At 31.1% G+C, this 27,709-nt stretch overlaps 1 protein-coding gene across 1 annotated transcript in view; it reads right to left on the bottom strand.

The window, feature by feature from the left end:
* The window catches only part of LOC107448293 (no mechanoreceptor potential C), a 128,711-nt gene that overhangs the window by 60,631 nt on the left and 40,371 nt on the right, over nucleotides 1-27,709 (bottom strand). The window contains exons 3-7 of the mRNA XM_071182179.1: nucleotides 19,551-19,649; nucleotides 8,425-8,541; nucleotides 7,413-7,616; nucleotides 5,012-5,215; nucleotides 3,616-3,714 (exon numbers count right to left, since the gene is read on the bottom strand). Coding sequence (XP_071038280.1) covers nucleotides 3,616-3,714; nucleotides 5,012-5,215; nucleotides 7,413-7,616; nucleotides 8,425-8,541; nucleotides 19,551-19,649 — 723 coding nt within the window. The remainder of the gene's footprint in view (nucleotides 1-3,615; nucleotides 3,715-5,011; nucleotides 5,216-7,412; nucleotides 7,617-8,424; nucleotides 8,542-19,550; nucleotides 19,650-27,709) is intronic.

The raw sequence follows: 27,709 nt of genomic DNA, 5'->3' as shown, positions 1-27,709 counted from the left end.
AATGACTGAATGGTATTAAAAAAGTGATTCCTTACATAAATATATTCAATATAAGTATTACACTTATCTAAACACTAGGGATGTAATTATTAAATATTTTTGAAGTAGGTAAGAAAACTTAAAAATTAACTCTTAAAAATATATTATTAAATATTTCGGCAAACGTTTGTAAACCAGAGTACCTGTGCCAACTGAGTCATCCTTGCCAGTTTGTAAAGGTCTAAATTTTGACACTCTTACAAATCCATGACCAAAGAATGAAAAGACATTGATCTGAGATATTACAAAATGATCGTGTTGGTTTATAACTAATTTAAATATAATATTGTTAAAAAAACAAACCAGAGGCTGGATAACTTTAGTGGCGAGTGTAGAAAATAAAGTTTCTCCGGAATCATTCCAAGTGTCTGATTCTTCAATTTCTACTTCATCACGCAAAACTTCGACGAAATCAAAATCAGGATACAAAGGACAGAAATTCAAATCGATTTCTTGTTCTTCTAAGCTCTCCATTCTGTAGCTTCTTTAATTTGATCACAGTTCCCAATTTCTTACAAATGACTTAAAATTTATTCCAAGATTTGGAGTATATAAGTTGTCCAACGAACAATAAAATATTTCCCAGCAGAAGTAATCTTTCCACGAAAAATTCGGTAAATTTTACAACGTAAAATAATGATATCTGTTTCGATATAAGTGTTCTTTCTTTGGAAAAGTTTTATAACTTATAAGTTTTCTAACAAAAAATATTGATATCTGTTTCTGCATAAGAGATATTTCAATGGGAAGTTTTGTAGCTTATAAGTTTTCCAACAGAAAATATTGATGCCTGGTTATATACATGTCATTTTATGACAGAAAATCTTATAACTTATAAGTTTTCGAACAAAAAATTATGACATCTGTTTCGGAGGAAGTGATCGTTCCACGAGAAATTTTGATGTGGCTATACAATATGGAAAACGTATTATTCTAGACATTATTCATGAGGATATATTTCTCGTTAGATAAATCGAATTATAAGACCTCATTAGGCATTTATGCATTATCATTAGGTATTTATAGTATATTTAGTGAGTTATTATTATCTTAACAAAATGAGTTCCTTCTTATTGAGCTTGGCTAATGAAAAAACTCATTGTGGTAATGTACCAAAATAAAACTTTTTTAGTAATTGTTATTCGAAGCATGGAACCATTTAGACGTTTCCCTAGCTTTTTTGTTCCAGAGTTCCTCAAACTTAGGTGAAGTGGTGGAATGATGTTCGATCATTCTCGAATTTAGTCATAATCACAGATGCTTACAACATTAAGCTACAAGTACTTAACAATTCTTCCCAAAGCGTAGAAAGTATTATTTTTTCTTTAAATAAAATGTTTTGTTTAGTTATAACATTATAATTTAATTTTTAAATGGTAATTGTTAAATGAATTAGCATTGTTTCACTTACAAATTTATATTCAGAAAAAAAAATATTATATAAAAAAATATTCTAATAATTCCGGCAGACATACGCAAAATAACTTATTCCGAATAAACTTTAGTTTTTAACTGAAGGATATAAATTGTTTTTTTATGGTATTGACTTTTCAAAAATAGTCAATTTAAGGGCACTTAAGAAGACTATTAAAGAGATTTTAAAGTATAGAAAAGAACGAGATTGTTTGAGTAAGTTGTTCTATAATTAGTAAATCATCGAAATCATTTTTAAATTTTCAGTTTTTTTAATTTACAATTTGGCGGTTCAAGACCTAAAAAGTAAAAAGTTCTAGTCAAAATACCAAGTCAAAACTACTCCAGTTGGAAAATTGGATCTAGTTTATGGTACAATGTATTGGTAGCTTCATGTTATATAATAAATTTACATTATATAATAAATTTACATTATATAATAAATTTACATTACATAATAAATTTACATTATATAATAAATTTACATTATATAATAAATTTACATTATATAATAAATATACATTATTCAATGAATTATCAGCTAATACATAGTGTACAATAAATACTTATCCTCGAAAGCATGCTGTATCGTAAACTTTCCTAATGCATAAAATATAATAAATGCTGAACAAATGTATAATAAAGTATCAATTAATAATATAGAAAAATAAATATTGTTGAGTGCATGTTACATATTAAATTCTCAACTCTAATGCTTAATATATTATTACATCTTATCATTAGTATCCAGTAAAAGAACACTTTTAAACTTAAATAAAATAATAAATTTAAAGAAAAGCAAACTTTTTATTTTTACTGTTCACAAAAAAAAACAAATTCTCTGCTTCAATAAATGTTAGTAGTATCCAGTAAAAGAACGCTTTTAAATTTAAATAAAATAATAAATTTAAAGAAAAGCAAACTCTTTATTTATGATCTACTGTTCACAAGAAACAACAACAAATTCTCTGCTTCAATAAATGTTTTTTTCTTCAAAAATAGAACTAAATCGAATCAATTTAATAACTAACTGCTACATCAATACGATCTGCATCATACGATCTATCATTATACGATATAATGCTCAACTAATGCGAAATGTACAATAAATTTTCAATGTAACATAATGTAAATAAATATCCTCTAATAAATATTGCAACTAATGTATAAGGTATAATAAATGCACATCTAATGCAGAATGAAGTAAATTTCTTAATTGTTACATAATGTATAATAAATTCTCAACTAATGCAAAATATATCCTAAATTCTCAACTGTTACATAATTGTATAATAAATTCTCAACTAATACGAAATGTATTATAACTAGTTAACTGTTACATATTGTATAATAAATCAATGTCCTCTAACACACGTCGTAGAAAAAATCGGAACTAATGCTTAATGTATAATAAATGCACAGTTAGTGTACAATGTATTTTAAATTTTAACTGTTACATAATGTAGTAAAAATATCCCCCTTCGCATTATTTCTGAGCCGCCAGTACGCAGGTTAATATTTGTATTAGAATTAATACAAATTTTACTTATATTTAAATGGGTTTATGCTCAAAATATTTTTTATTGTCGAGGGTATGTGAATGGTCTGAAACAAACTGGTCAAGAAATTTTAATTCCCAAAGTTTTCAAATGTAAAAATTGCGTCAGCAATTCGAAGTACTAACTTTACCGGTCTAAGATAAAACACCTTTCGAGTAAATCGGAAAGAGAAACACTGCTTTCATGCAAGTTGTAAAAGAAAAATCGTAATTGATGCATTTTGTATGAAAAAAAAATATATATAAATAAATTCTCAACTAATATATAATGTCCAGTAAATAAATGTTTTAAAATATGTGATGTAAAATAAACTCTTTACTAATTTATAATGAAAAATAAATTTTTATTAATGCATGATGTACAGGAAATATTTTTGCTTTTTATGCGTATTGTAAAAATGAATTCTCAAAAAGTGCATTTAAATTTTCTCATTATTTCAAAAACTATCTATAAATATTTTTTTTTAAAAAATCTAAGATCCTTGTTTAAGATCTTGAGAAAATTTACTAAATTATGGCAATATTCGTATGTTTCTACAATGTCTCTATTATAACATATACAATGCTCATTTTTTCAGAACTAAGCGGAATTGAAAAATATGTACCTTGTTTGATGTGTGTATGGGAACTCCTCTTTTCATGAAAATCATAGCTATGTCCGGATATCCCGCGGAGGAAGCAATATGCATCAGCGTGCTGCCATCCTATTTTAGAAAAAAAGAAGAGAAATTATAATTAATTATACTTTAGTTTGTATCATATGCACTTTGAAAACAATAATTCGTTTTCGGACGAGCCACGTAGGCTCAGGATAAAGAGAGATTGCCTCCTAATAAGATTCGAATACCAGCGATGGTTGGCGAATCTGAATTCCGCTCCCGGCTAACACCGACCACAGTGATGTTGTAAATACAACATCATGTAATACACTTAGAGATAGACGGATCATGCAATCGAGCTAACAATGGAAAGCCTTTGTGATTCTCAGCTCCGTGCAATTCAAATGCTGATTAGTACCCTCAAAAAGTTGTTTAGCAGGTTTAATTTGTTCCTATGCTTAATTCAGGAGTTCCCTTGACTTCTGGGTTGGGTTCAACATTGCAAAGCCACGGAGTTGAGCTATGATAGTCGTAAACCAAAAAGTCGATCGGCTGTTCAGCACCGATTAGAAAATATAAAATAATAAATTCACTCTCAAAAGATGCTATAAAACAGAACACAAATATTACACACGAAAAAAATATTATTAATATATACACTAAGTATTCAATTAAGACAGCCCTCAATATGCATGTTCAGAATTCTTATGTAAGAGGAAGATTATAAAGTATACACACAGGGGGGGGGAATTAATAATTAAAACAAGATTTAAAAAAAACTAAATTGAAATCTAAGTAATTACTACTGTAGAAGGCGGTTTTACAGAACATTAAAACTTGTTTGATTGCGAGAGGAAAGAGAAAAGAAAGAATTAGAAGAATTAGAAGTGTGTGTTCATTCACTAATATAAATGATGACTATTCTCTAATATAAACCAAATGACTAATTCACCGATTCTCGGATTCGCTAGCATGATCAACCACTAATTCGTTTAATATATTCTTTTGCTATTTTCTTCTCTGATTCACTTCTCCCTAATACTTAATGGAAGAAAGCGATCCTTCATTCATTATTTATATAATGATTCTTGATTACGCATTTAAGAATCAGTTCCAATTAGAGTTTTCTTTAGTGACGTGAGCCTATAACAACATACTTTCAATATTAAAATTAAAAAACATAAACTTAAAATTTATAAAAAAGGAACGGCTATCATAGTAATGGAAAATCTTAAATCAATCAGGACATATATGACTTGGACTACAAACTAAATTTTCGCATTTCAAATTACCATAAAGCTCAATCATTTATGTCAGCTTAGTTACATCAATGTGGCTCAGTTGTACAAACAATATTAATTATTTCCAAAAGAGAAATATGGATCTTGGATTAGTTACAAACCTTTGTCCTTTGTGAAATGGAAGCCTTGAATTTGTCGAGAAGGATTTCCACGGCACTCGTGTGACCCCTCTCTGCGGCCAAGTGGACAGGTGCTCGGTCTCTCCTGTCCAGAATGTTAGCTCTGGCATTGGCTTGACTTAGCACCTTCAACATCCCTTCATCACCTTCCATGGCCGCTATGTGCAATGGGGTCATTCCTTCGCTCTAAAAAGGGAAAAAAATTCTTAACTTAAACGGCATTCACACAAAATACAATATAACGGCATAACATTTATGCAAATGTTTTTAACCACAAAAGTAAACTTAAAAATGCTTCAACAATTCAAATTAGAATACGCGAAGCAGTTATTTAGCACTTATCCATCCAGCCTAATTTGCACTGCTATGCCCAAATGCCCTCCATTTTTTCATTATCAATTATTTACTGCAATGTACAAGAATTACGAATTTTCTCGTTTGGCTGCTAGTGATAGACGGTGAAATGACAAATACTCGTTATGCGGATGGACACGTGTTAAGAGTAAGGTGACCATGCGCAGGGCCCGACTTAGCCTGACTGGGACCCGGGGCAAAAACTTCTTCTTAAGGCCCCCTCTGCTTCACTAATTCAGTAATGAAGGTATTTACTATGGAGGAATTTAAAGGTATTTAAATTTTTTGCCTCAATATAGATAACAAGAAAATTGACTGGAACCTAAAATAGCTATGAAGTCCCACCTCCTCCAATGGTCAGACAAAATATCATTTTGTCCATTTTGTTGATTTTCTAATAATTCTATGCCCATCAAGCCGAATGCAGTTTTCTGGTTGTTAACTTTGTCATCTAGCAGCGAAAAATTCATATCCTTGCTGACATTAGGTCTAAATTTACGCAATTACGATGGCTCAATTAAGCCAATCAGAAGCCTGTATTTTTGTAAACATATCGCGCTTTGCAAAGTGCGAAAATACAAACTTTTGTTTGGCCAACTTGTCCATCGTAATTGCGAAAATTTAGCTGAATTCCGCCTTAGAAAGCCATGGATTTACGAAATAGAGATTGCGTTCATACGATAGATTACTGAAGAAGCTAACATAAAACTGACGGATTTTACCCTGTATTGATATTTTGCTCAAAAAACTTTTTATTCTATTTGGAGGAGCCCTCTAATGCGGGAGCCCGGGACAACAGCCTCGTATGCCCCTGCCTTAGTCAGGCTCTGAAGGCGTCTTCAAATTTCGAGCATAGTCCTCGAATTTCAATAGTTCTCATTAAACTTTTTGAAGACAGAAAATGTCTCCAAATCATAATATATGTTCGGAAATGTCTTTGAATTCTCCGAAAACATCTTATAATTAATTTTGATCCCTAGTTTCTCATATGATTATCTTCAGTCAAATATCAAAAAAAAAAGAAGAAAAAATTAGAAATGTGCATGATTGTCTTACAGAGAATATTATCTAAAATCAAAAAATTACCACGCTAAAGCTAACATATGTAAACTCTTTACTCGCCCAAACATAATTTCAGCATGAACTGCTTAGTAATGTTAACAAGCTTGATGAAAATGATTCTGCCTCGGTTATTAATTTTTTCTTTTTTTAAAAAGGAAGCTATGTTGCATAGAAATATTTTTGCGTTAGTTAAGAGATGAAAATATAAAAACGCTATATCTAAAACTTAAGAATATGTGATTGAAAACTTAAGAGCAAGTTTGATTGCCACGTAACTTGCAAGTGTTATTAATTACCGTCTTACAATTTGTCTCTGTTTTCTTTGGCAATTTAACAGGTTTTACAGATTGAAGTTCCGCTATTCTCAGTCGTTGAGCGTTGCATTTTACTTGGGTTCTTATTCCTCCCAGTTCAATTGTTAATTTTCGACACTGGGTATTTTTTTAAATTAGAAACTGGGATAGCCCGGTAGGTAAGGTGTTGTGTGCATGTCCAAGAAATCGTGAGTTCGATCCCCATCGGCCGAAGTCTCTCCATGTAATAAATGGTGACTGGTGTACGCTAAATGTGTCTGGTCTCAAAGTCCTTCATGTAACCATAACAAATCATACCTCAGGGAGTACTGAATTGGGGATTGATCGTTCTCTGGTTCAGGTCAAAATTGTGATCTGTGGATGAATAAATGCGGATGTAGGAATGGGTCCACCCTATTGGCGGGTTGTGACGTGTGTGGGGCTGAAGTCGTATTCTTGGCCACAGATCACGCCACTCAAAAACAAGAAATGCACCATCTGCTTTAAATTCGCTTGGTTTCATCAAACAGGCTTGTATTGGCAAGTGATATTACAAGTAGAAACAACAGCAACAACAAAAGTTTTTCAACTTCAATTTTGACAAGGATTATAAAAATATATGAAAAAGATGGTCACTAGTGGCACACCCTGTATACTTAGTATAAAGTACTCACGTTCTGTAGGTTGACGGCAGCTCCCTTCTCGATGAGTAACCTCATGAGATCGATGTCCCTCCGCCTAGATGCCACGTGGAGTGGAGTATCTCGGATGTCCTGCTTCCTCACGGATAACTGCTCTTTGGGGTCAATCATCAATAACTCTCGGCATATACCATGATTACCCACTTCAACAGCCAGCATCAGAGGAATGTTACCCGTCTGTGGAAATAAAATTTGTCGTAAAATAACATTCAATAACAAAATAGAAGGGCCACACTTTCATATTGTTCATGCGAGGTGTTTTCAAAGAAAAATGCTTCCTTGGGTATCAACTTGGAACCTAGTAAATTCTCAACACTGTTAAAAGTGTTATCTGGAAACCTAAGGAATAGGTTGATACGACAGTATTATCCTTGAAAAAATTGTGGCTTTCACTGCATTGTCTGTAGCCTTTCAATTTTAATATCTTATTTGAAAAGTTGTAAGAGAATAACAATTTTTTGATGTATGGATGCGGGGAAAATGACCAATGATTAAAAAAAATGAGTTAAAGAAAAAGGGTAATGCAAATGTTCAGTTTGCTACAGTCTGCTTAAGAGAACAGACGTTTATTGTAACTAAATTTCAAATTTAGTTACAATGCTGGTCAACAGATGACTCTGCTGACAAGAAAAACTATGAAACAATGTTTTCTGCAGAATCCCAGACGATTCCTACTCATATATTTGTACAGGCGTCCATTAGATTTTTTTCTACTACTGCTCTAAGTAGTTGCAATAAATGATGATAATTTTGATTTCAGATGCGAAATGCGGTAAACCATTCATTACAATCTCCTTTTGTTTTCCTTTAATGAAATTTTCAGAACGATGGTCACTTTTAGTGCATACGTTAGAAAACACAATCAATTTAGAAAAGAAATACATAATTATCAAATATAAAAGAGTCTAAAAAAGTTTTTTCTTCAAGTCATAAAAAGAAGCTCTTTACTTCGATCTTGAGGGTAAAATATAAACCATATACTGACCTTGTCTTTAACGAGGCGGGCATCTTTACCCGTGGCTTTGAGCAATAATTGGAGAGGAGTTAAGGCTTGCCCAGTTGGTCTGGCACACACAATATGAAGAGGCAGTTGCCCCTTGGGCTGAAGAAGAAAGAAATAAAATTTACCAAAAATAAATTAATTAAATAGTTAGCTGATCATAAACCTAATATCAAACTGATTAGTTAAAAACAAACAAATGTGCATATTTCGTGAGCAATATATGCCTTAAAACAACAGTACATAAGAGCATTTATACAATTAGGAAACAAAACATTCTATTCATGTCAACATTTATTTTAGCTCATTAACACACCTTTTTGTTTCAAAAGCCTTTAATAGTTTTTCCAATCGGCCAACTCACTATAGGGTTAAGGTTAGTTTTTAATATTATTCTAACAGCTTGGAGATCTAAAAACATTTTTAAAAAATTCTAAAAAGATTTTTTTTCTGCCATTTTATGAACACTTAAGAACTGAATTCAATGACACTTCTAGAGAAATTTGGCTGAGATACACGATACACTAGTGGTAAGTTTGTTAAGATTTTTGTCCTCGAAAGGTTTCAGCGTCTTACCACTAAACTGTACTAGCACTTCTTACAGTACTCATCACCATTATAGTTAGTCAGACAGCCCAATGTGGGCCAATATCTTCCTTTGAAGATTTTTCCATACCGACTTCCGATTTATCCTTGATCTCCAATTCTTTTCACTAATTGCAAGAAAATCAGGCTGCACCGAGTCAGCCCATCTCAACCGCTGCCTTTCCCGCTTTCTTGTTCCAGTAGATCTGAAAAGCAGTATCTTTTATATTGTACTGCCATCCCTCATTCGAATCACGTGGGCCATCCAATTCCTTATATTATTAACATGCTAAAAAATAATCAAATAACAACAATCTAAACATCTTTTGGGGTTTGCTGTTAATGAAAATCACTTAACGCATCCAAATTTTCTTTCACCAGTCGATCAATGATAAGTGTTTTGGCATTTTGTTACTTTCGCAGCCTGATTTTTCAAAAACCATATGACTGACACGACAACATCTCACGGAAGTGCTAGAAACATAAAATTGATACTAATTTATAACCTAAATGGTTGTACTTATTGACATGTCAATTATTTGTTGTGTAAAAATTTTCCACGCTTATCGCTTGTCATTTTATGGTCATTATTTATGACTGATCTTTAAGAAATATGCTGCATAATAATGACCAACAGAAAATAGACGAAATTCATAAGGAGATCATAAGGATAATTTTGGTAAATAAATTCGAATCTGTTACTGAAATATTTTTATCAAGCACTAATTTTGAAGGTTTAGTCTATTTAATTCGATAATTTTAGATAATTAATGAAATAAAATAAAGATCATAGGTAAAGGTAAAATAAAGATAAATTAAAGATAAAAGGTAAAAAGATATTTTGCGAATGAAAATTAATGGAATAGTAATAATATTTGTTGTGAGTAATATCGACAAAAATACAAAGTTTTTACATGTACGGAATGCTGGTTTGAATTTTAGTATGTAAAAATTATTTTAGTTAATCCATTTAAAAATCAAATCTTAAAGCGATAATTAAATTTCTGAAGCGATTTAATATAAAATGCAATCGCAATTTTTTTAATGATTATACTAATGAACTACAATACAAAATGCAACTGCAATTTATTTTGTATTGACTGTAATGGTTTATAATATAAAATTCAATCACAACTCATTTTTTTATTGACTGTAATGATTTATAATAAAAAATGCAACCACAACTCATTTTTTTCCGACTGTGATGATTTATAATGCAAAATTCAAACATAATTTTATTTATTGACTGTAATGATTTATAATATAAAATTCAACCACGACTTATTTTTTTACAGATTGTAATGATTTATAATGTAAAATACAATCACAGCTTCTTTTAATTGACTGTAATGATTTATAAGAAAAAATGCTACCACAACTCTTTTTTTTTTGATCGAATGTTTAGATTTATAATGCAAACTTTAAACACAACTCATTGTTTTAATCGACTGAAATGATTTATAATACAAAATTCAGCCACAACTCATTTTTTATTGATATTAATGATTTATAGCAAGGGTTTCCAACTTTAATGAGGCCGGAGGCCACAATTAAAATCACAAATCAAATGGCGGGCCGCAACTTTATCAACATTTTATGTAGGACTCTTACTTGTTTGAAGGAACATTAAATATTGCTGTCAGATTTTTACCAAGTTGTACAAAACTAAAGTATTGAATTACAAATTAAAATGAGAAGTAAATTTTTAAAAATATTTAATTGCATAGTAAAAAATTCGGGCTACAATAACTTTAATGTGCATCTATGTTTTAAACAATTAATGTGCAACAGATATCTAATTGTTAAGATATAAAACTTTAAAAAGGATGGTATTAGAACTTACATAGTAGCACACAAAATGTTCAATGCGAAAATTAACGTTTGTCTACTGCAACCACCAGAGAATAGATATTTACATTTTAAATTTAAAATTTACAAATGTGTGTGTAAATATTTTCGTCCAAAATGAGTGGTTTCAAAAAGTCAAATCGGAGAATTTCTCCAATAAAATTTCTGATACGCACATGCTAAATTATATTCACAAAATACAAAAAAATGAAATAAAAAAAAAGTAACATACACGATTATTTTTGTATTTGAATAAATATTTTCTTGGATACAAAACCTGAGAAATAAATATTTTTGTACCGTTGGTATGTTAAATTTCTCAGAAACGAAGAAATTAGGTTTTTATTAACGAGAAAAGTATTTTAAACCCATATAGATTTTTTACGAAAATTGTCCGCAAAAAAATGACAACTAATATATTTTAGTTCACGGGCCATAATGAAAGGCATCGCGGGCCGCCAGTAGGAAATCACTGATTTATAGTATAAAATGCAACCACAACTCATTTTGTTTATCGACTGTAATGATTTATGATGCAAAATTCAATCACAACTTGTTCTTTTTTTGCTTATTCAAAACATTTCTACAATCAGAATTTCTCTCTTTTATTCGAAGAATATTTAAATTTTAACTACAAATATCTCCTAGCACTAGCAAAGAGTTATTTTATGTTGCTATCATTTGTAATTACAAAAGTTTAAAATCTAAATAAGAAAAATTCGATGTACTGAAACTAAATTCAATTTAACATTGAATTTAGCTTCAGTAATTGTTAATTTTAATTAATTCACATACCTTTTAACTACACTCATGTTTGGACCAAACTGAAGTCTTCCAGACTGCATGGATTTTTGTGTCTAACTAACTTGTCTAGTATTTAAAAAAAGATAGGGAAAAATTTTTTTGGCAGGGGTTTCTATCCTTGGATTGACCTTTCCTTTCAATGACCAATAAAGTTGAGAAATTCTTAGCTCCGATGGCACCTTTTTCCGGCTGCTCAGAAATCGGAGCTATTTTATTATTTGAAATGGGCGTTTACTACTTTAATGATCACTTCTTGGTGCGTGAGGGTTCTTTTTCTTTCTTTTAGGGCAACCAGAAAGACAAAATGATGACAAACTTTATTCTAGTTCTAATAGAACAAATATATCACGCAATTATTGTATTGAGTCGCTCTCGATTTATAAATCAGATTATATTTAAGAAGGAAGCTGTACTGCAGAAGATAGTTAGCTTTGCTAATTCTGTGTCACCACCATCGGTATTTTAAAGTTTAGAGAAAAGTGAGCTCAGGTTAACATAGAATAAATCACTCAGTTTCAAATGCTTAAAAAGTGCTTTCAAAATATCAGAATGCGGGTTAATTATTGACTTATTATTTTCTTCCTGCGCAATCCTAAATGATCTCGGATTGGAACGCTAAATAATGGAATCGCAATCCAATATTTATCCAATCATCAACTCTATCTAATTGAATCCTAAGTAACCCTGGCTAACTCAATGTTAACCTGAGTTCACTTCCTTAAGTATTCTTGGATTTGAATCCTAAATAATTGAATGGTTATCCAATATTTGTCCAAACTTTGATCCAATCTAATTGAATCCCTAAGTAATCCTAATTTACTCTACGTTTACCTAAACTCACATCCTTAAGTAATCTAGAATTTGAATCCTAAATAATTGAACGGTTATCTAATATTTGTCCAAACTTTGATCCAATCTAATAGAATCCTAAGTACTTTCTCTACGTTTACCTGAATTCACTTCCTTAAGTAATCTTGGATTTGAATCCTAAATAATTGAATGGTTATCCAATATTTGTCCCAGTTTTGATCCAATTTAATTGAATCCCTAAGTAACACTGGTTAACTCTATGTTAACCAAAGTTCACTTCCTTAAGCAATCTTGGATTTGAATCCTAAATAATTGAATTGTTATCCATTAATTATCCAATCCTCAATACAGTCTGATTGAATCCTAAGTAATGATGGTTTACTCTCCGTTTACTAAACCCAATTCTCTCTAAACTTAAAATTTTGAATTACTAACAGAGAATCAGAATTTAACTTGTAAGTTTTCACTCCCGATATAACGTCCTTTTAAGACTGATTTCGAAAAGTTTTAATTAGCTAGCGATTTTTAGAAGACTCTCTATATTTTATTGATAAACATCTAGTACTAGAGAGAAAAAGCGTTAGTTACGAAATTTTAAAGAGACATTACGAAAGGAAAAGAAATTTAAAGAAATTTTATTCAAAAAATTGAAGAGATTCCCATTTTTATCTCGGATAACACTATGGACTAAATTATTTTACGAATCCAACAGCCTCTGCCGGAACTTGAATTTGGGTTGCCTCAAGTGCTTGATCCCTTAAGCCAGAGTGTGACCAAAACCATGGTACTCGGAATGCATGCGGCACGCCGAATAAAATTTTGACACTCATGGTTTTAGACAGAGACAGATTCAAATATAAATGAAGTCAGAAAATTCAAAATTTTTATTATTTTATTTTGAATTAATAACAATATTAAAAGAAGGAAAATGGGACATAAAAGGAAAAACATGGATAAAATGAGTAGAAATAGTACCAAAAAAAACGTAATTAATTAAAGGTGAGTAATGAGGTAGAGATAGTTTAAGAATAGATTCTTTTAACCAGATAAAATAATTTCAGAAAAAAATTTGTAATTTGAATAAAATTTAAGAATAATAGCGTTAAATCAAATTAAAAAATAATAGCTGATTGAATAGTTGGTGAAGTGTTTTTGGGTTAGTCATAATAAGAACATACAGAACAAAATAATTGGTAACATTGCACGAAAAAGTAAACTTTTATATTTACAATAATATGATATATTTTTTTAATTATCACTTAAATCGTAATTGATCCAGAAAATAGTAGGTCCAAGTTATTTAAATTTTAGTGCATATATGGCACTTTTTAAACACGCATTATTTCAATAGTTCAAATTATATTTTATTTCATCCATTTTTATCAAGATCTTGGTATAATCCTAGTATACGTTATAGGCTTGGCGCTATCTTGAAAAATGCCGTCAATGCTGAAATGACGCTAGTCGCCAAGAATTGGCGTAGGTAAAAACATAGAGAATCGTAACCTGATAATGAAAACACATAAACATAATATGAAAAAAATCATCATACAAATCAAATTATCTCCCAAGCATCGCCAAAGTCACCAAATCCACTGTATAACGTAAACTAGGATTAAGACAAGATCTTTATCAACATGAATGAAAATCATAGCATTTATAAGTATGATTTAAAAATAAATATGAATCTAGATCTTGATGAAAAAATGTGAATACCATAAAATATTAAATAAGTGCATGTTTTAGTAATCAAAAATGAATATCACATTAGGCCTTACTTTTTCTTACTTATCCGTAATTTGAAACTTTTCTGCAAATTTTTTTTTTTAAAATACTGGAAAATTTATTATTTAGAAACGAACTTGCCACATAACAATCAAAAATTATAAGCATCTCTGAAATAAACTTTCAAGTGCATATCGCAACCTAAACAATGTGTGTTTCCAACTCTAGATCTGGACTTAAATGCAAAACTCAAAGCACCGCCTTCAACCTAAAATCCCGAGGATTTGAAATTAAAGATTATAAGTAAACAATCCATCAATTTATTCTTTGTGAACAATTTGCAGAAAAAAATGGGTCCCCCTAAGTGATATCGATTATTTTAAGTAAAAAAGTTCGCAACTGAAAAAAGATTGCAGTGCATGCCGAAGCACAGATTGCGTGCAGAGGGGACTTAAAGACTTAGGGCTGTGACGTCACGCATCCTCTTTGACAATTCTTAGAAAGATCGTTACGCAAGGACAAAACGGTAATTTTCTTTTCCTTAACGAAAGGGATATTTTTGGCCAAGACTTGAATATTCATCGCCAAATAAATTTGGGAAACAGAACTTTAAGCCGTTAATGACAAGCTAGTTACGATGCCCCATCAGGGGACGAAATCTTGTAGCAAACTTTAGTATAAAAACGTTTTATCATACGTGCAATTCCCCTGAGAAGATTGAACTCATGATAAAAATTTAGCTAGCACGTGTAATAAATCAGGAAGTTTACCCTTAAACGGGTTATTTATTTTTAGCTATGGAGGAAATGTTATAATTATTATGTGATTGAGATAAGTAATTCATTTAGCTTATTATATGAAGTTAATTTGAATTGAGTTAATTGAAGTTAAGTATGCGTGCCGCTCATTAAGGTTATTGAAAAGCAGGAATTAAAAGAGTTTTCTTCCTTTTTTTATTACCACGTTTATATAAACTTGCCTTCGTGTATGTCTGTCCGGGTGGAATTTTGTAATCGATTTTAAACTAACTTCCCGACTAGCTACAAACTTCAAATTTAGCACACAGTTCAGAATTGGATGACAATGCACGAAAATGAAGAGAAAAAAGACATGCAAAGTAAAATAAAATTAAAATTTAAAAAAAAAATTATTTTCGAGATTGTCTTTTGTTGTCGATTCCATTATTTCAAATTATTACGTGTCAGGTGAAAATATTTTTGTTGTCGGAGTATTTTAATTGGCTGAAAAATTACGTGGTAGGATCCAGTTTTTCCTCATTCATTTCCAGATTGTTTCGGTTGTCATCAGCATAAAACTAATGAAAGTCGTAAAGGTATTGTTTTTCTATAAAGATTTTTGTATCCCTAATTTAAAATAAAAGTTCTATTACTTTAGTACTGGTCTTGTAGTAGTTTTGACTACTCTTGACTAAGAAAAATAATCTAAATAAAAATATATATTTTTAAAAACCACGTTTTTTGTAGTGAAGAATAATAATTAAAAAATAATATTTTCTTAAAAATATAAAATAAAAATTAAAAATTAAAAAAATCATAGTTTAAAATAAAAAAAATCAAAATAAAAAAATTCAAAATAAAAAGTTATATTTTTAAAAACCATGTTTTAGTAGTAGAGAATAATAATTAAGAAAAAAATTGAAAAACAAAAAAACGTGGGGCACATGAAATACATAACAGTACATATACACATACATATACACATTTTCTTACTCATACACATGCACAGTCACATATACATCCACATACATATGCATATACAAAAGCATATTCCACATCCACATTCAGATACAATTACAATTACTGATATACATACACATATTCTCAAGAGCACACATACACACACTAATATAACATTACTGTTATGCTATTTTATATATAATTAAAAGAGTTTTCTTCCTTTTTATATATAAAATAGCTTCAGTAAATACTACAAACTGCAAAGGAAATGTGTATTAAAATATTATAGTCATATCGCTCATGGGTTGCAATAGCGGCACAACTCAAAAAATAATGCTTTGAGATAAATGGGTTTAGAGTTTTCGTTGCTAAGAAAAATGCACAAGAAATGCTTTCGTTTGTTTAAACGAAGATCACCTTCAAGTTGAATTATGAGTTGTGTTAGCATTGCTGCTGAAAGAATGTGTATTTTCACACCTGTTCTTAGTCCAAAACACGTGTTTTTTTAGTGGTGCCACTATTGCAGCCCATGAGCGATATGTAACTTAATTCACAAAAAATATTTTATATGTAGTTTTGGAAAGCATTCATTGAAATTCAACACCATTTTTTTTATTGGTAAGTATATAGTCTCTGGATAAATTATTAGACACACTATAACAGGGGTGGCGAACCTTTATACACCAACGTGCCATTTTTTCTAAAAAAAATTGTTTAATGATGTCATAGACGTGCCGTCAAATAATTTTGACTTCGTGATTATTGAGAAAATAATAATACTAAATACTATCAACTCAAAACTCTTTATTTACATTGAAAAAAAAAAAAAATTTTGCTATGTCTCAGTTATACGCGTAATTCAACTTAAAGTAACATCAGTGTGACTTCTGTTGTTGCAGATTAGATGACAAATAACTTATATTAGGTTGTAAGATGTTAGTTTAAGCAGGACTGTTAATTTTTTTTCTAGTTATTTATTGCTAACTTGTTTTTATGGTTATTAATTGCTTTTTTAGCATTAATTGTTAATTTTTTTATTAATAATTGTTTATTATTTTGAGAGTTTTTGTGAATTTTAATTCAATTGTTACATATGCTTCATATTGTAATAACAATTCATAGTGTAATAACAAATGTGATCGGTTGCGTGCCCGAAATATTGTGTCGGGTGACATTAATGGCACGCGTGCCTTTGGTTCTCCATCCCTGCACTATAAGATTCTACATATGTAAAATCTTAATTATCAGGTGATGCTACGCAGTTTTATTGTTTTTACGCGGTTGAAACTGGTTTGCACTTGTTTACGCTCGTGTATCAATTGGTTAACATTGCAATGCAATACGTTAAAAAATAAATACGAATAGGAAGTATATAAAAAATCTCCTGAATAAAAACCTATTACATGAATGTTTAAATATAAAAGTATTGCATATAAACTCGGGCAAAACAAGTAATTATTAAAAAAAACTACAGTGTCTCTGATAATCTGGGCCAATTATTATAATATACTAATATAATACCCGATATAATAAATATTCTATATTTATATAATATATCGTCTAATTTATGCAATCGTGGAATTTATATTATATGTCGTCTAGTTTGACCAAATTATACACGGACGTAAACAAGTGCAAACCGGTTTCAGTCGCGTTAAAAACAATAAAGCTGTATAGCATCATTTGATAAATAAGATTTTACATAGAATCTTACACCGAAGAGCCATTACATTATGACCATCCTGCTAATAACATGTGGGACCACCTTTAGCCCTCAAAACTGCTACCTCCCGCCGTGGCATTGATTCTACCAGGTGCTGATAGGTAGTCTGAGGTTTCTACTACCAAGCGCTCACCAGCTGGTCCTGCAATTCCCCCACATTGCGAGGGGGTAGCATGGCAGCACGAATTTGGTTTTCCAAGTGGGACCACAAATGCTCCATTGGATTAAGGTCAGGTGAGTTTGGGGGCCAAGACATGACTTGAAGTTACTGGAATGTTCCTCGAACCAATCCATGACGATTCGACCCTTATGACATGGTGCATTATCCTGTTGGTAAACACCATCCCCCGCAGGAAAAACTGTTGCCCTGAATGGGTGAACCAGGTCTGCAACTATGTTCAAGTAGCTTACAGATGTCAGAGATTGCTCTATGAGGATTATGGGTCCTAATGTGCCCCATGAAAACATTATTCCTGAGCGAGAAACCATGAAAACCATTGTTATAGATGAAGGGTGGTCATAATTTAATGGCTCTTCGGTGAATAGTGCGTCTAATAATTTGCCAGGGGCTGTATATATCACCTATTAAGGCTATTGAAAGGTGGGGATTCAAAAAGTTTTATTTCTTTTCATTTATAAAAGTTTGTTAGTAAGTATTACAAACTGCAAAAGGAAATTTGTATTAAAATATTTCAGTCATATGTGGGTTAATTTTCAAAATTTCTTTGCACGAAGGTTTGGAAAACATGAAGAAACTCACAGTGAAACATCATACGTCGTGCACACATGTCATGTTTGACTTGGATGTCTTAATTAGAACACAAACGACAGTGCTTGTTTTCAAGATGCTCAGGAGCACTTAATTTAATAGGCTTAATGCAGCAATTTTCTTCTTTTTTTTAACTAAATAACTGAATAAAATAACTAAACTGAAACTTCAAATTGCAATAATACCAAATTATAGAAAACGTTTCGTATTGAGATCTTACACACGAGGAAACAGCAAGCCCTTCAACGTTGAAACTAGCACAGAGTGGTGGTCAATTGTTTTCTCTTACTGAGACAAGCACTTTTACTAATGTGCAAAGCAGCTTTCAGTGTTTAATTATAGCAGACAGCAGAGAAAAGCCAATTTAAAATATTAGCTTTGCAGATATGAAAAGGGGAGCGGTAAAGGGTTAAACATTCGCTTCACATATATGGCTGTAATAAAGTCTTATGTTATTCATGTGTATAACGGAATTAGCAAGTACAAAAAACCCATGTCTCGTCAATTCTTTGTAAAATAAATATCAGGGAAGCTGTCTGGCGGCATGGATATGTGAAATGCGATGATCTGTCAGTTTGATCTGATACCTGACGTTTCTCTGATAAATGAGTTTGATCTGATACCTGAAAAGGAAAACGAGCTCTTGGTGAAACTCACCTTCGCATCCCAGGAAAAAAAAATTGTGCGTTTTCCGAAAATAAAAAAATCAAATGGCAAGGTTTTGTTGTGTCTGCATGGATCGCCTACAACACACAAATAAATGGATGAACAGGACGGTATAATTCTTAAGAAGGCTTAGGCCCACCGAGAGCTCTCAAGCCCATGCAGAAGACAAAATATGAATCACCACAGTCAATTTCTCAAAGTAATTAATGCATTCATTTTCATTTCAAAAAGTTAATGATTAGTAAACAGATGGGCTTTATTGTTCCTTTAATGTTCATAATGTGTCCTCCTGAGAGTCAAATGTTTATGAAAAGTGCACCTCCCATCATGAATGTTATGACTCAAGGATTAAGCTGATGCCATTGCTTATGCTCAAAATGATTTTATTCGGTTTAAATCAACAACAAGCTTAACAAGATTGTTAGCTTGCCTCTAGAATAAAATGATTTGAAATAATTTATTAAAATTTAATATCAACACTTACACCACCGGCCGCTAAGGGATCAGCTTTTCTTCCAAGAAGAAGACGGACCATATCTTCACGCACTTGTTGGGCTGATAAATGCAGTGCTGTAAGTCCATCCTACACAAAGAACAACACAGTGAAATACAACACATACATAACGATATCTGTTGAAGTAAATACAAATGTAGTAATAGTAAAATCATAATCGTAATCGTTTCATAATCGTAATCGTAATCGTAATCGTTTCATAAATATAAATAATATAATGCGAGTGTTTACACTGCAAGCTCATGTATATGTTTGAAATGTGTATAAAACAAATATTGGTTACCAGGTTTTATTTTCCAGGTGGCATACTTTACCCTCAAACCAACACTTTCCAAGCTTTGATGCGTGAAAAATATTTAAATAAGGAAGAAAAAAACGTAAAATCGTCTGAAACAATTTATTTTTTAAAAAATTATTTACAAAAATTTAAACTTCATAAGTTGAACAATTTTGAGAAAACATTAAAAATACGATTTTTTGACAATTTTATTTTTCAGGAAATATTCTGATGATCTCGTACACATATTTCTTTTTGTCATTCAAATTTACTAAGCTCAAGATGATGCACAAATTTCTAAATTTGAATAATTTTTATAATTATTGAAATTATATTATTAAAAAAATATTTAAAATTATTTTTGCATAAAAATGTCTTCGGATACTTAAGTTTCAGAAACGGCTGCTCTGGGGCATAATTATTAGAAATATTTAAACCATATATATATATATATATATATATATATATATATATATATATATATATATATATATATATATATATATATATATATATATATATATATATATATATATATAATATCAAGTAATGGGAGAAATTTACCTTCTGGGAATAATTTTTTATGGAACTAACCCGCAAGGGCGTTACAAGGGGAAGGAAAACCTCTCAATGTTATCCTGAAGGCAAGGGAAGATATAATAACACTAGAATGCGGGATACATCTATACCCCTTCAGGACTATGAACACATATGTCATCGCGAGATTCTTCCTACACGGTTCATGTTGTCATGTATGAAACGAACCTCTTAGACTTTAGCGGCCCCATATCACATAAACGTGATCTAAATACAATTCTCTTATATGCATAAAAGAGAGTGGGGTGAGTCCGGGTACCTCGATTGTGTCGAAATTACTGTTGTTTTTTAGTGGACAGACTCTAAATTATATCCTACTAGTCAAGAAAAATAACATATCATATTGGCGTGTTATTGGGGATGAATTCACGGCATCTGTGTAGGTAAGTTTGTTTAACTGTGTCACCTCTCTTACGTTCTTTTATTTTATAACTATCCTTATAATTGGTCTGTACAGTTATAAAAACAATTCGGTTCGAATACTTTTGTTCTCGGGGAAAGATCAGATTATATCCTGTCTTGCTTCCCTCCTTGATGTATGTCTATGCTGGGATCACGAAAGGTGCAGTGCAGCAGAAAGAGAAGCTAACTACATTGCATGTAAATTGCATGTATAATATTCTTGAATCGTCATATAAAATAAAAAATTTCTGTTAATTTTTCACTGAAATTCTAGTATTTCTACATTTTTCACAGAGTTAACACTTGCATCCGGTCTTTCCCCACTAGTGGACTCTAAATAACCCGGTCTTACCTCACTAGTGGGTTCTGTAGTGGAATAAGACCGGGTTATTTGACGTTTTTAAAAAAAACTATTTATAAAAAAGGTAGTGTATCCTATCCTTGACTTTTCAGGAATGATATATTCACACAACTAAACAATAAATATCCTGCTTAAATCTGACAGTTTGGTAGGTTGGACAAATTAGATGCAACTGGCTTTTAAGTTTTAGATACCCGATTTTACCCCCGCTTTTCCTTGCTCGAAATTTGAGACTCCGGAAAAGCGTTTCTCTCTCATCCGCCGATCTTTAAAGGGTTAAAGTAATATCAGTGTTTTTTAGCTATAAAAGTGTATCAGTTTTTCTTCCGATGCATTTTTGTGTGGTTTTTTTCCCGCTAAAATTTCTTATTTATACTACATCTGTCAACATTTTAAAAAGTTGTTTGTTTGTGTTATTTTTCGTGAAAACTGAGGCGAGCAAAAAGTTTAGACTGGCTAGTACTTTAGAACTGAAATTTTACGCCCTGAGTTATACTAATAATGAAGTTAAAACAATTTCTAATTCATCTAGTTTTATTTTTTTAACGTGAGCAAAATGTGGTGTTTCAATCAAAATTCTTTTTATAAATATTAAAAGCAGGAGGATTTTTCTTTTTTGGCAACAGAAAAATAATAGCCATTTCTATATTTTAGCAATATATTAATGAATTTTTATTGTTCACTATTGGTATTCATTTTATGTACTAAGAAAACTTTAGAACAATAAAGCCCTATACAAGGACAACAATATTAAAAAAAAATATCTTTCTTAACAATAACATTTTTATTGTTTTATTGTAAGTTCATTGTTTCAATAAAGAGAATTGCGATTCATGAATTAAACTTCCATTTCGAAAGCAAATATAATTCCTCAAATTAAATTTGATATTTTAAATATGAATGGATCTTTAGTGACTGGCTTGAGTGAAGAACCTAATATGAAATCACACGGCGATATTAAAAGCGCAAAGGATGGTTTCGCTTCTGTGTTACAAGATCGCGGAGATTTTAAACATCATAGTGCTGAGAATTCTAGTGTTGCTGATTTTGAAACAGCTGTCAGTGTCACAGACTTTCCTCAGAAGGGTCCTTTTGATTCCATCCAAGTATTTGGCGAAGAATCCACTTCCGATAGCTCAAAGTCATCAAGACCTGACTTTCATAATCAACATTTACCACCTGATTATGAGAATGAGTCTCCTGATCCAGAAGAAGTGTTGAGCTCGCCTGATGAGTTTGATTCCAACTATGAGGGATTGTTGAAATTGCATCATGTCATCGCATCAATGGAAGGTGTCTTCAATCAATTTCTATCAAAGTCGCAAAATAATGACCTGAGTGATGATGAAGCATCCCAAGAAGATCTTGATGTTGAGGAAGCAAGTATTGCTGGTTGGGAAACATCGAATATTGTTCCGGATTCTAATAGAAAGATTCCATCTGATTGCAGTCAAATGACTGATGAAGAGTCCAGTGACAGTGAAGAGGAGTTTCTTGCCATCACCTCTTACACTGATTATTTACGGTCGCCTAATTACCAACCGGTAGACTTAGCCGAACTTTGCACAAAACCATCATGTCCTTGGTCTAAAACATCATGTTCTGGGACTGATTTCGAGAATGAGTTGCTCGATCCCGAAGAAATGCTGAGTACCGACTATGAGCCACTTTACGACCATGAAGGATTCATAGAATTGTATAACATTCTCATGGAGAAGGAAAATCAAGCTGTGGTGGAATCAGGTGTCAGTAGTCTTAAAGGGGATGAAACAACTGTAGCAACTCTTCAAGGAGTAACACCCAAAACCACTGAGGAAAAAATCTTTGTAGAAAATATGGAAGACCGCGTGATTGAATCTACACAAAAGAAACCAATAATATCACAGAAACGTCAGTCCAGCCATATGAGAGGATCGTCAATTCGAAGAATTGGGCAAGCTGTTCGCGCTGCAAGCATTCGCTTCCTCAGAATGTTCGCTTGCTGCGGATGAAATTAGGAGTGATTGTTCTCGAACACCTCAACTTGCATTAAATCATTTTGAAATTCTTGAATGTTAAGTAAGATTTGAAAAGCCTTTTACAAAATTAAGAGAAAAAGAAACGGTTTGGGGATTTTCTGGATGGATAACAGATTGGTAGTTTTTACGAAGAGCATTGAATGGAAATGAGAAGGAATATTGAGAGAATTTTTGCAGAAATGACAGGATAGCACATATTGGATATGAAGGGATGAATACTCATAAAAATTTGAGGACGCAGATTTCAATTTAAAATAGTAAAAGTAATAAAATACAGCTTTCATAAAAATTTGGCAAAGTAGATTTAAAGTTTAAAATAGTAAAATACAGCACGGGAATTTGAGTTCGATAGATTGAATGTGCATAGATAAAGTTCCTTAAAAATTTGGCAGTATACTAAAATCTAAAAATAGTTAAAAAATAAAATAAGATACTTCCAAGTTAATTTACGTACAGGATGCATAGAAAATGTAGTTTCAAAAAAATTTCAGAATAAGTCAGATTTGAAATTTTACACTATAAAAGTAGCAAAATGAAATACTGTTTTTTTTTTTTAATATAATTTCTGGCAATAACAAAATTACAGTTTTCTGAAGAAAAAAAAACTACTAGTTTCAAAAAATAGCTAAAACTGTTTTGTAAAATTATTTAAAGGAATAGTATAATCAGTTTCATGCATAATTCAAACGTCTGCACAGTTATTACATTGTAATAACTTCTTAATCCTATTTAAAATGAATTTAATATTTTATATATTTCTGAAATTTCTATTCAGAATAACTAATATTTTTTTTCTAAAACTATCTAAAAAGCAAACTAATATTCAATGTTAAAAATAATTTAATATCTAAGAATGTTAATTTTGAAATACATACCATGTGTATGTAGAACAGTATTATAAATTTTGTATATATCTTTATATACACAAATAATATTAAAATGTAACAAAAATTATCATTCCAAATAATTTCCATATAAAAACATACATTTCTTTAAAATTAATAGTCATTATTAAGAAGGTTTTTATAATTGTAATAATTGTGCGGTTGTTTAGAAGATGTTGAAACTTACTGCCAGTTATTAAGTACCTCCAAAATAGATTTAAAAACCAAACATCAAATCTGACCTTGTATCATTTTCAGCATCTGTTACGTTAAGAATTTATAGTTAATTTAAACAATGTGTAAAAAATTATGAGTATTCATCGGTCTGAGTATTTAGCATGGAATGTTTTTGATTGCTGCGACGTTGGATAAAGCGAAAGAATACTGAATGTCAGATGTTGGGCCTAGAAGAATGTTTTCGAGTGTAAGATGTTGTGCCAAGAGAAAGATTTCTGAATGTAAGATGTTGGACCAGAAGAATGCATTTAAAGGATGAGACATTAAAAGTTTGTTTCGTATAACACTTTTTCGTGCAAGTTGAGGTTTGACTGTTGTTTTGGTAACGTATTTAAAAAATTTTTGTTCAATGTTGGGAATTGTCAAATTTAAATCGAAAATTCGCCTCAATTGTTTGGTAATATATAATTAATATTTGGTCAATAAATTAACACATGTTTCGGCTTTTGTGAGTTCTTTATTATTAAAATACTTTCAATTATATGATATAATATTTTTTAGTTCAGTAAAGTTGGTTTTATTTAGACTGAATACAATTCTAAATGTATTTTTTTTTTTAATATTTTTTTTATTATCGTAATGTTTATTTATTTTTTTATTTCTGATTTAGGCGACAATCTCTGCCTCCTTTAAAACGAATTAGTACCTTTCTACATTATTTTTGACTTTTATCGGACAGCTTATTTTTTTACTTCGACTAGAAACTATTACCAAAATTAATTATCATTGACGTCAGCAACGATATTAGCGTTTTATTACGTTTCTCCTTAACGAATTAAAAGGATCAGGTGGGGTAAAGTGGGTATAAAATCAAGCTTTTTTAAAAAAAGGCCCGAACACCAAAACATTATTTTACGGAAAATTTTGATGCATTTTATATACATTGTACCCTCATATAGATTAAACATAAATTATAACTAATCTATCGGACGAACATTCTAATAAATCCGACCCTTTCAAATTTTCTTGGAATTCAGCTTCTTCCCTTATCTGGCAGTAAGATAGAGGGCGATGTTTGTTTCCTTTACTCTGTTTGTGGTCAACGCCACAAATATATAAAAATATATAAATTTTTCTATAATATATATAATATCATATTATAATAATATATAATATAATAATATCGCATCGTATGTACTATAATATAATAATATCGTGATATAATAATCTATATATATATATTTCTCTTACACGGCGACAAAAAAAGCCTCATTACAATTCCCCAAATGGCAGTACTAGAAAATCGACCTATGATTGCCGCTAAAAATGTCACATGCCAAATCTAGCTGAAGTGGCTCAACATATAGCGCTTTTAAAAACGGAAACAGAAATAACCAGAGAGAGCATTCTCACCAAATGTGATCTCTTCCGAAATTCACCCTATCATCTGCGGCAATCTCATACTATTAAGCTAGGCAGAAGTGAGTAGTCTTTGTTGATAGATCTCCATTTTAGAATTTCATCGAAAGCGCTTTTTTCACGAATTTATATATTACGAATTTATTTGACAATTTTTGATTTATATCGCGAATTTATTTGTTTTATCATTGTTATTAGTTATTCATTAAGAAATGAGTCTCAGTCGTGCTGTTACGCTTTAGATTTCATACTATAGCACATTTCTAATAGGTTTAACGAATTACATGTCATTTATTTGAATTCAAATTTATTTTAATGACTTAGTATTTACTAAAAAGATGCAATTTTTAAAAGTTGTTATATGGATTTGAATGATTGTTTTGAATTCTTAGAATTTTGTGCATTTGCAATATACCTAAGTTAGTAGAGAGCGAAGCGAGCTTGGTTTGCGAAGCAAACCATATAAGATTGCGTAGCAATTTTCTGGGGTTGGCGAGCGTTAGCGAGCAGGGGGCGCAGCCCACTAGTACATATCTATTTTTTGGGGCAATGTATCGCGATATTGAACTTTGTAACCGGAATCTGGCAGCAGAATCTCTAAGTATTTTTCTAATCAATTGCATTTTTAATTGTATCAATTGTGGAGATCGAAATTCATGTTGGCATTAACTCGGAAAAACATTCTCCAACACATAGTCCCTTTAACCGATAAATTCCAACTATCCTCACGAACAACAGTATTTTCAACCTTGACACAGTTTCATGTATTAAGAAATCTAGCGTAGGAAAACAAGCTTTGAAAAATAAAATGTGTTTTTTTTTAAATTAATTTTTTCTATCTGAAATAATTAAGACAATTAATTAAGCCCATTCATGCCAGAAGACAATCTGTTCAACTCATTTAAGCACTGCGTTTAGTTTCACACTTCTTACACAAAGCAAATGAAAGAAGACCTTCATGCCAAAGCAAAATCGTCTGCAATGGGAGTGATACCCAACATGCTGGTCACGTATTTACGTGACAACTCCGACAAAATGGTGTTACACAATTCTTTTTTGGGAAGATTCCAAAAAACCATTCTGTGACAGACTCATGGGAAAAAACGTTAGGTTTCAGCGTATGTTTCGCTTCTAATTCTCCAGTGTTTGGCGACACTTCGAGTTCTCATTGCCAAAGAGACAATTTGTATGGCAGGTGGAGCAAAAACATTTTTGTTTAAGTACTTCTTGGCAGATGTGTAATTAGAGGGCAGTAGGAAATTTCTTGGCGAAGGAATTTATTTGCTTCAAAAAACTACGTTTATTTCTGAAAACTGAAATTAATGTATCTCTGGGTGCGGAGTAAGTTCTTTTTTATTGTAAAAAGGCGTAATAAAATAATATTTTCATATTTCTTACGCGGGACAAGATAAACGTATTCACAAATACAGAACCTATTCACAAATACAGAACTTTTGCATTGTTTAAAAAATCTAACTAAATATTTGACTCGTGACCGTTCAAATATTAAAAAAGCTCCTGAGTAGGAAGAAGTTTAAGATATGCTCACTATTACTTACAAGGGTAGAGTATGACCAATGCCTGCGTAAGACACTAAAATCTCCTTACGTTCAATTTTTTTTAATGCAAAAGATTGTTAAAGCTAATCTTTTACTGCCATGGCATAATAATTTCTTGAAAAAGATGTACATTGATTACAGCATTTTTTTTAATTTAGCATTTATCTTGGCTAAGCAAAATATTTGTTCCACCATTACATACTTGTCCAAAAATATATATTACCCACTCTGCCTATGCTGTTTAAAATATTCCAAATCGTCTAGAATAATTTTTTAAAGCTTAACATTTCTCTAAAGCATATTTTTAGGAAAAAAAATTTCCTTAATTTTTCTTTATTTAATTTAGTTTTGGCAGCGATAAATTTGCAATGCTGATTTGTCCTCTTTTTAATTTTATGCATTTTAATATTATTGTTTTTTTTTAATATTTTTCTT

This window comes from Parasteatoda tepidariorum, chromosome 4, assembly GCF_982258835.1.
Source record: "Parasteatoda tepidariorum strain Cologne lab strain chromosome 4, Ptep-v5.0, whole genome shotgun sequence".
Lineage (NCBI taxonomy): Eukaryota > Metazoa > Arthropoda > Arachnida > Araneae > Theridiidae > Parasteatoda > Parasteatoda tepidariorum.
Note: the sequence above shows the minus strand (reverse complement) of the source record. Positions and strands in the feature narration are given on the sequence as shown.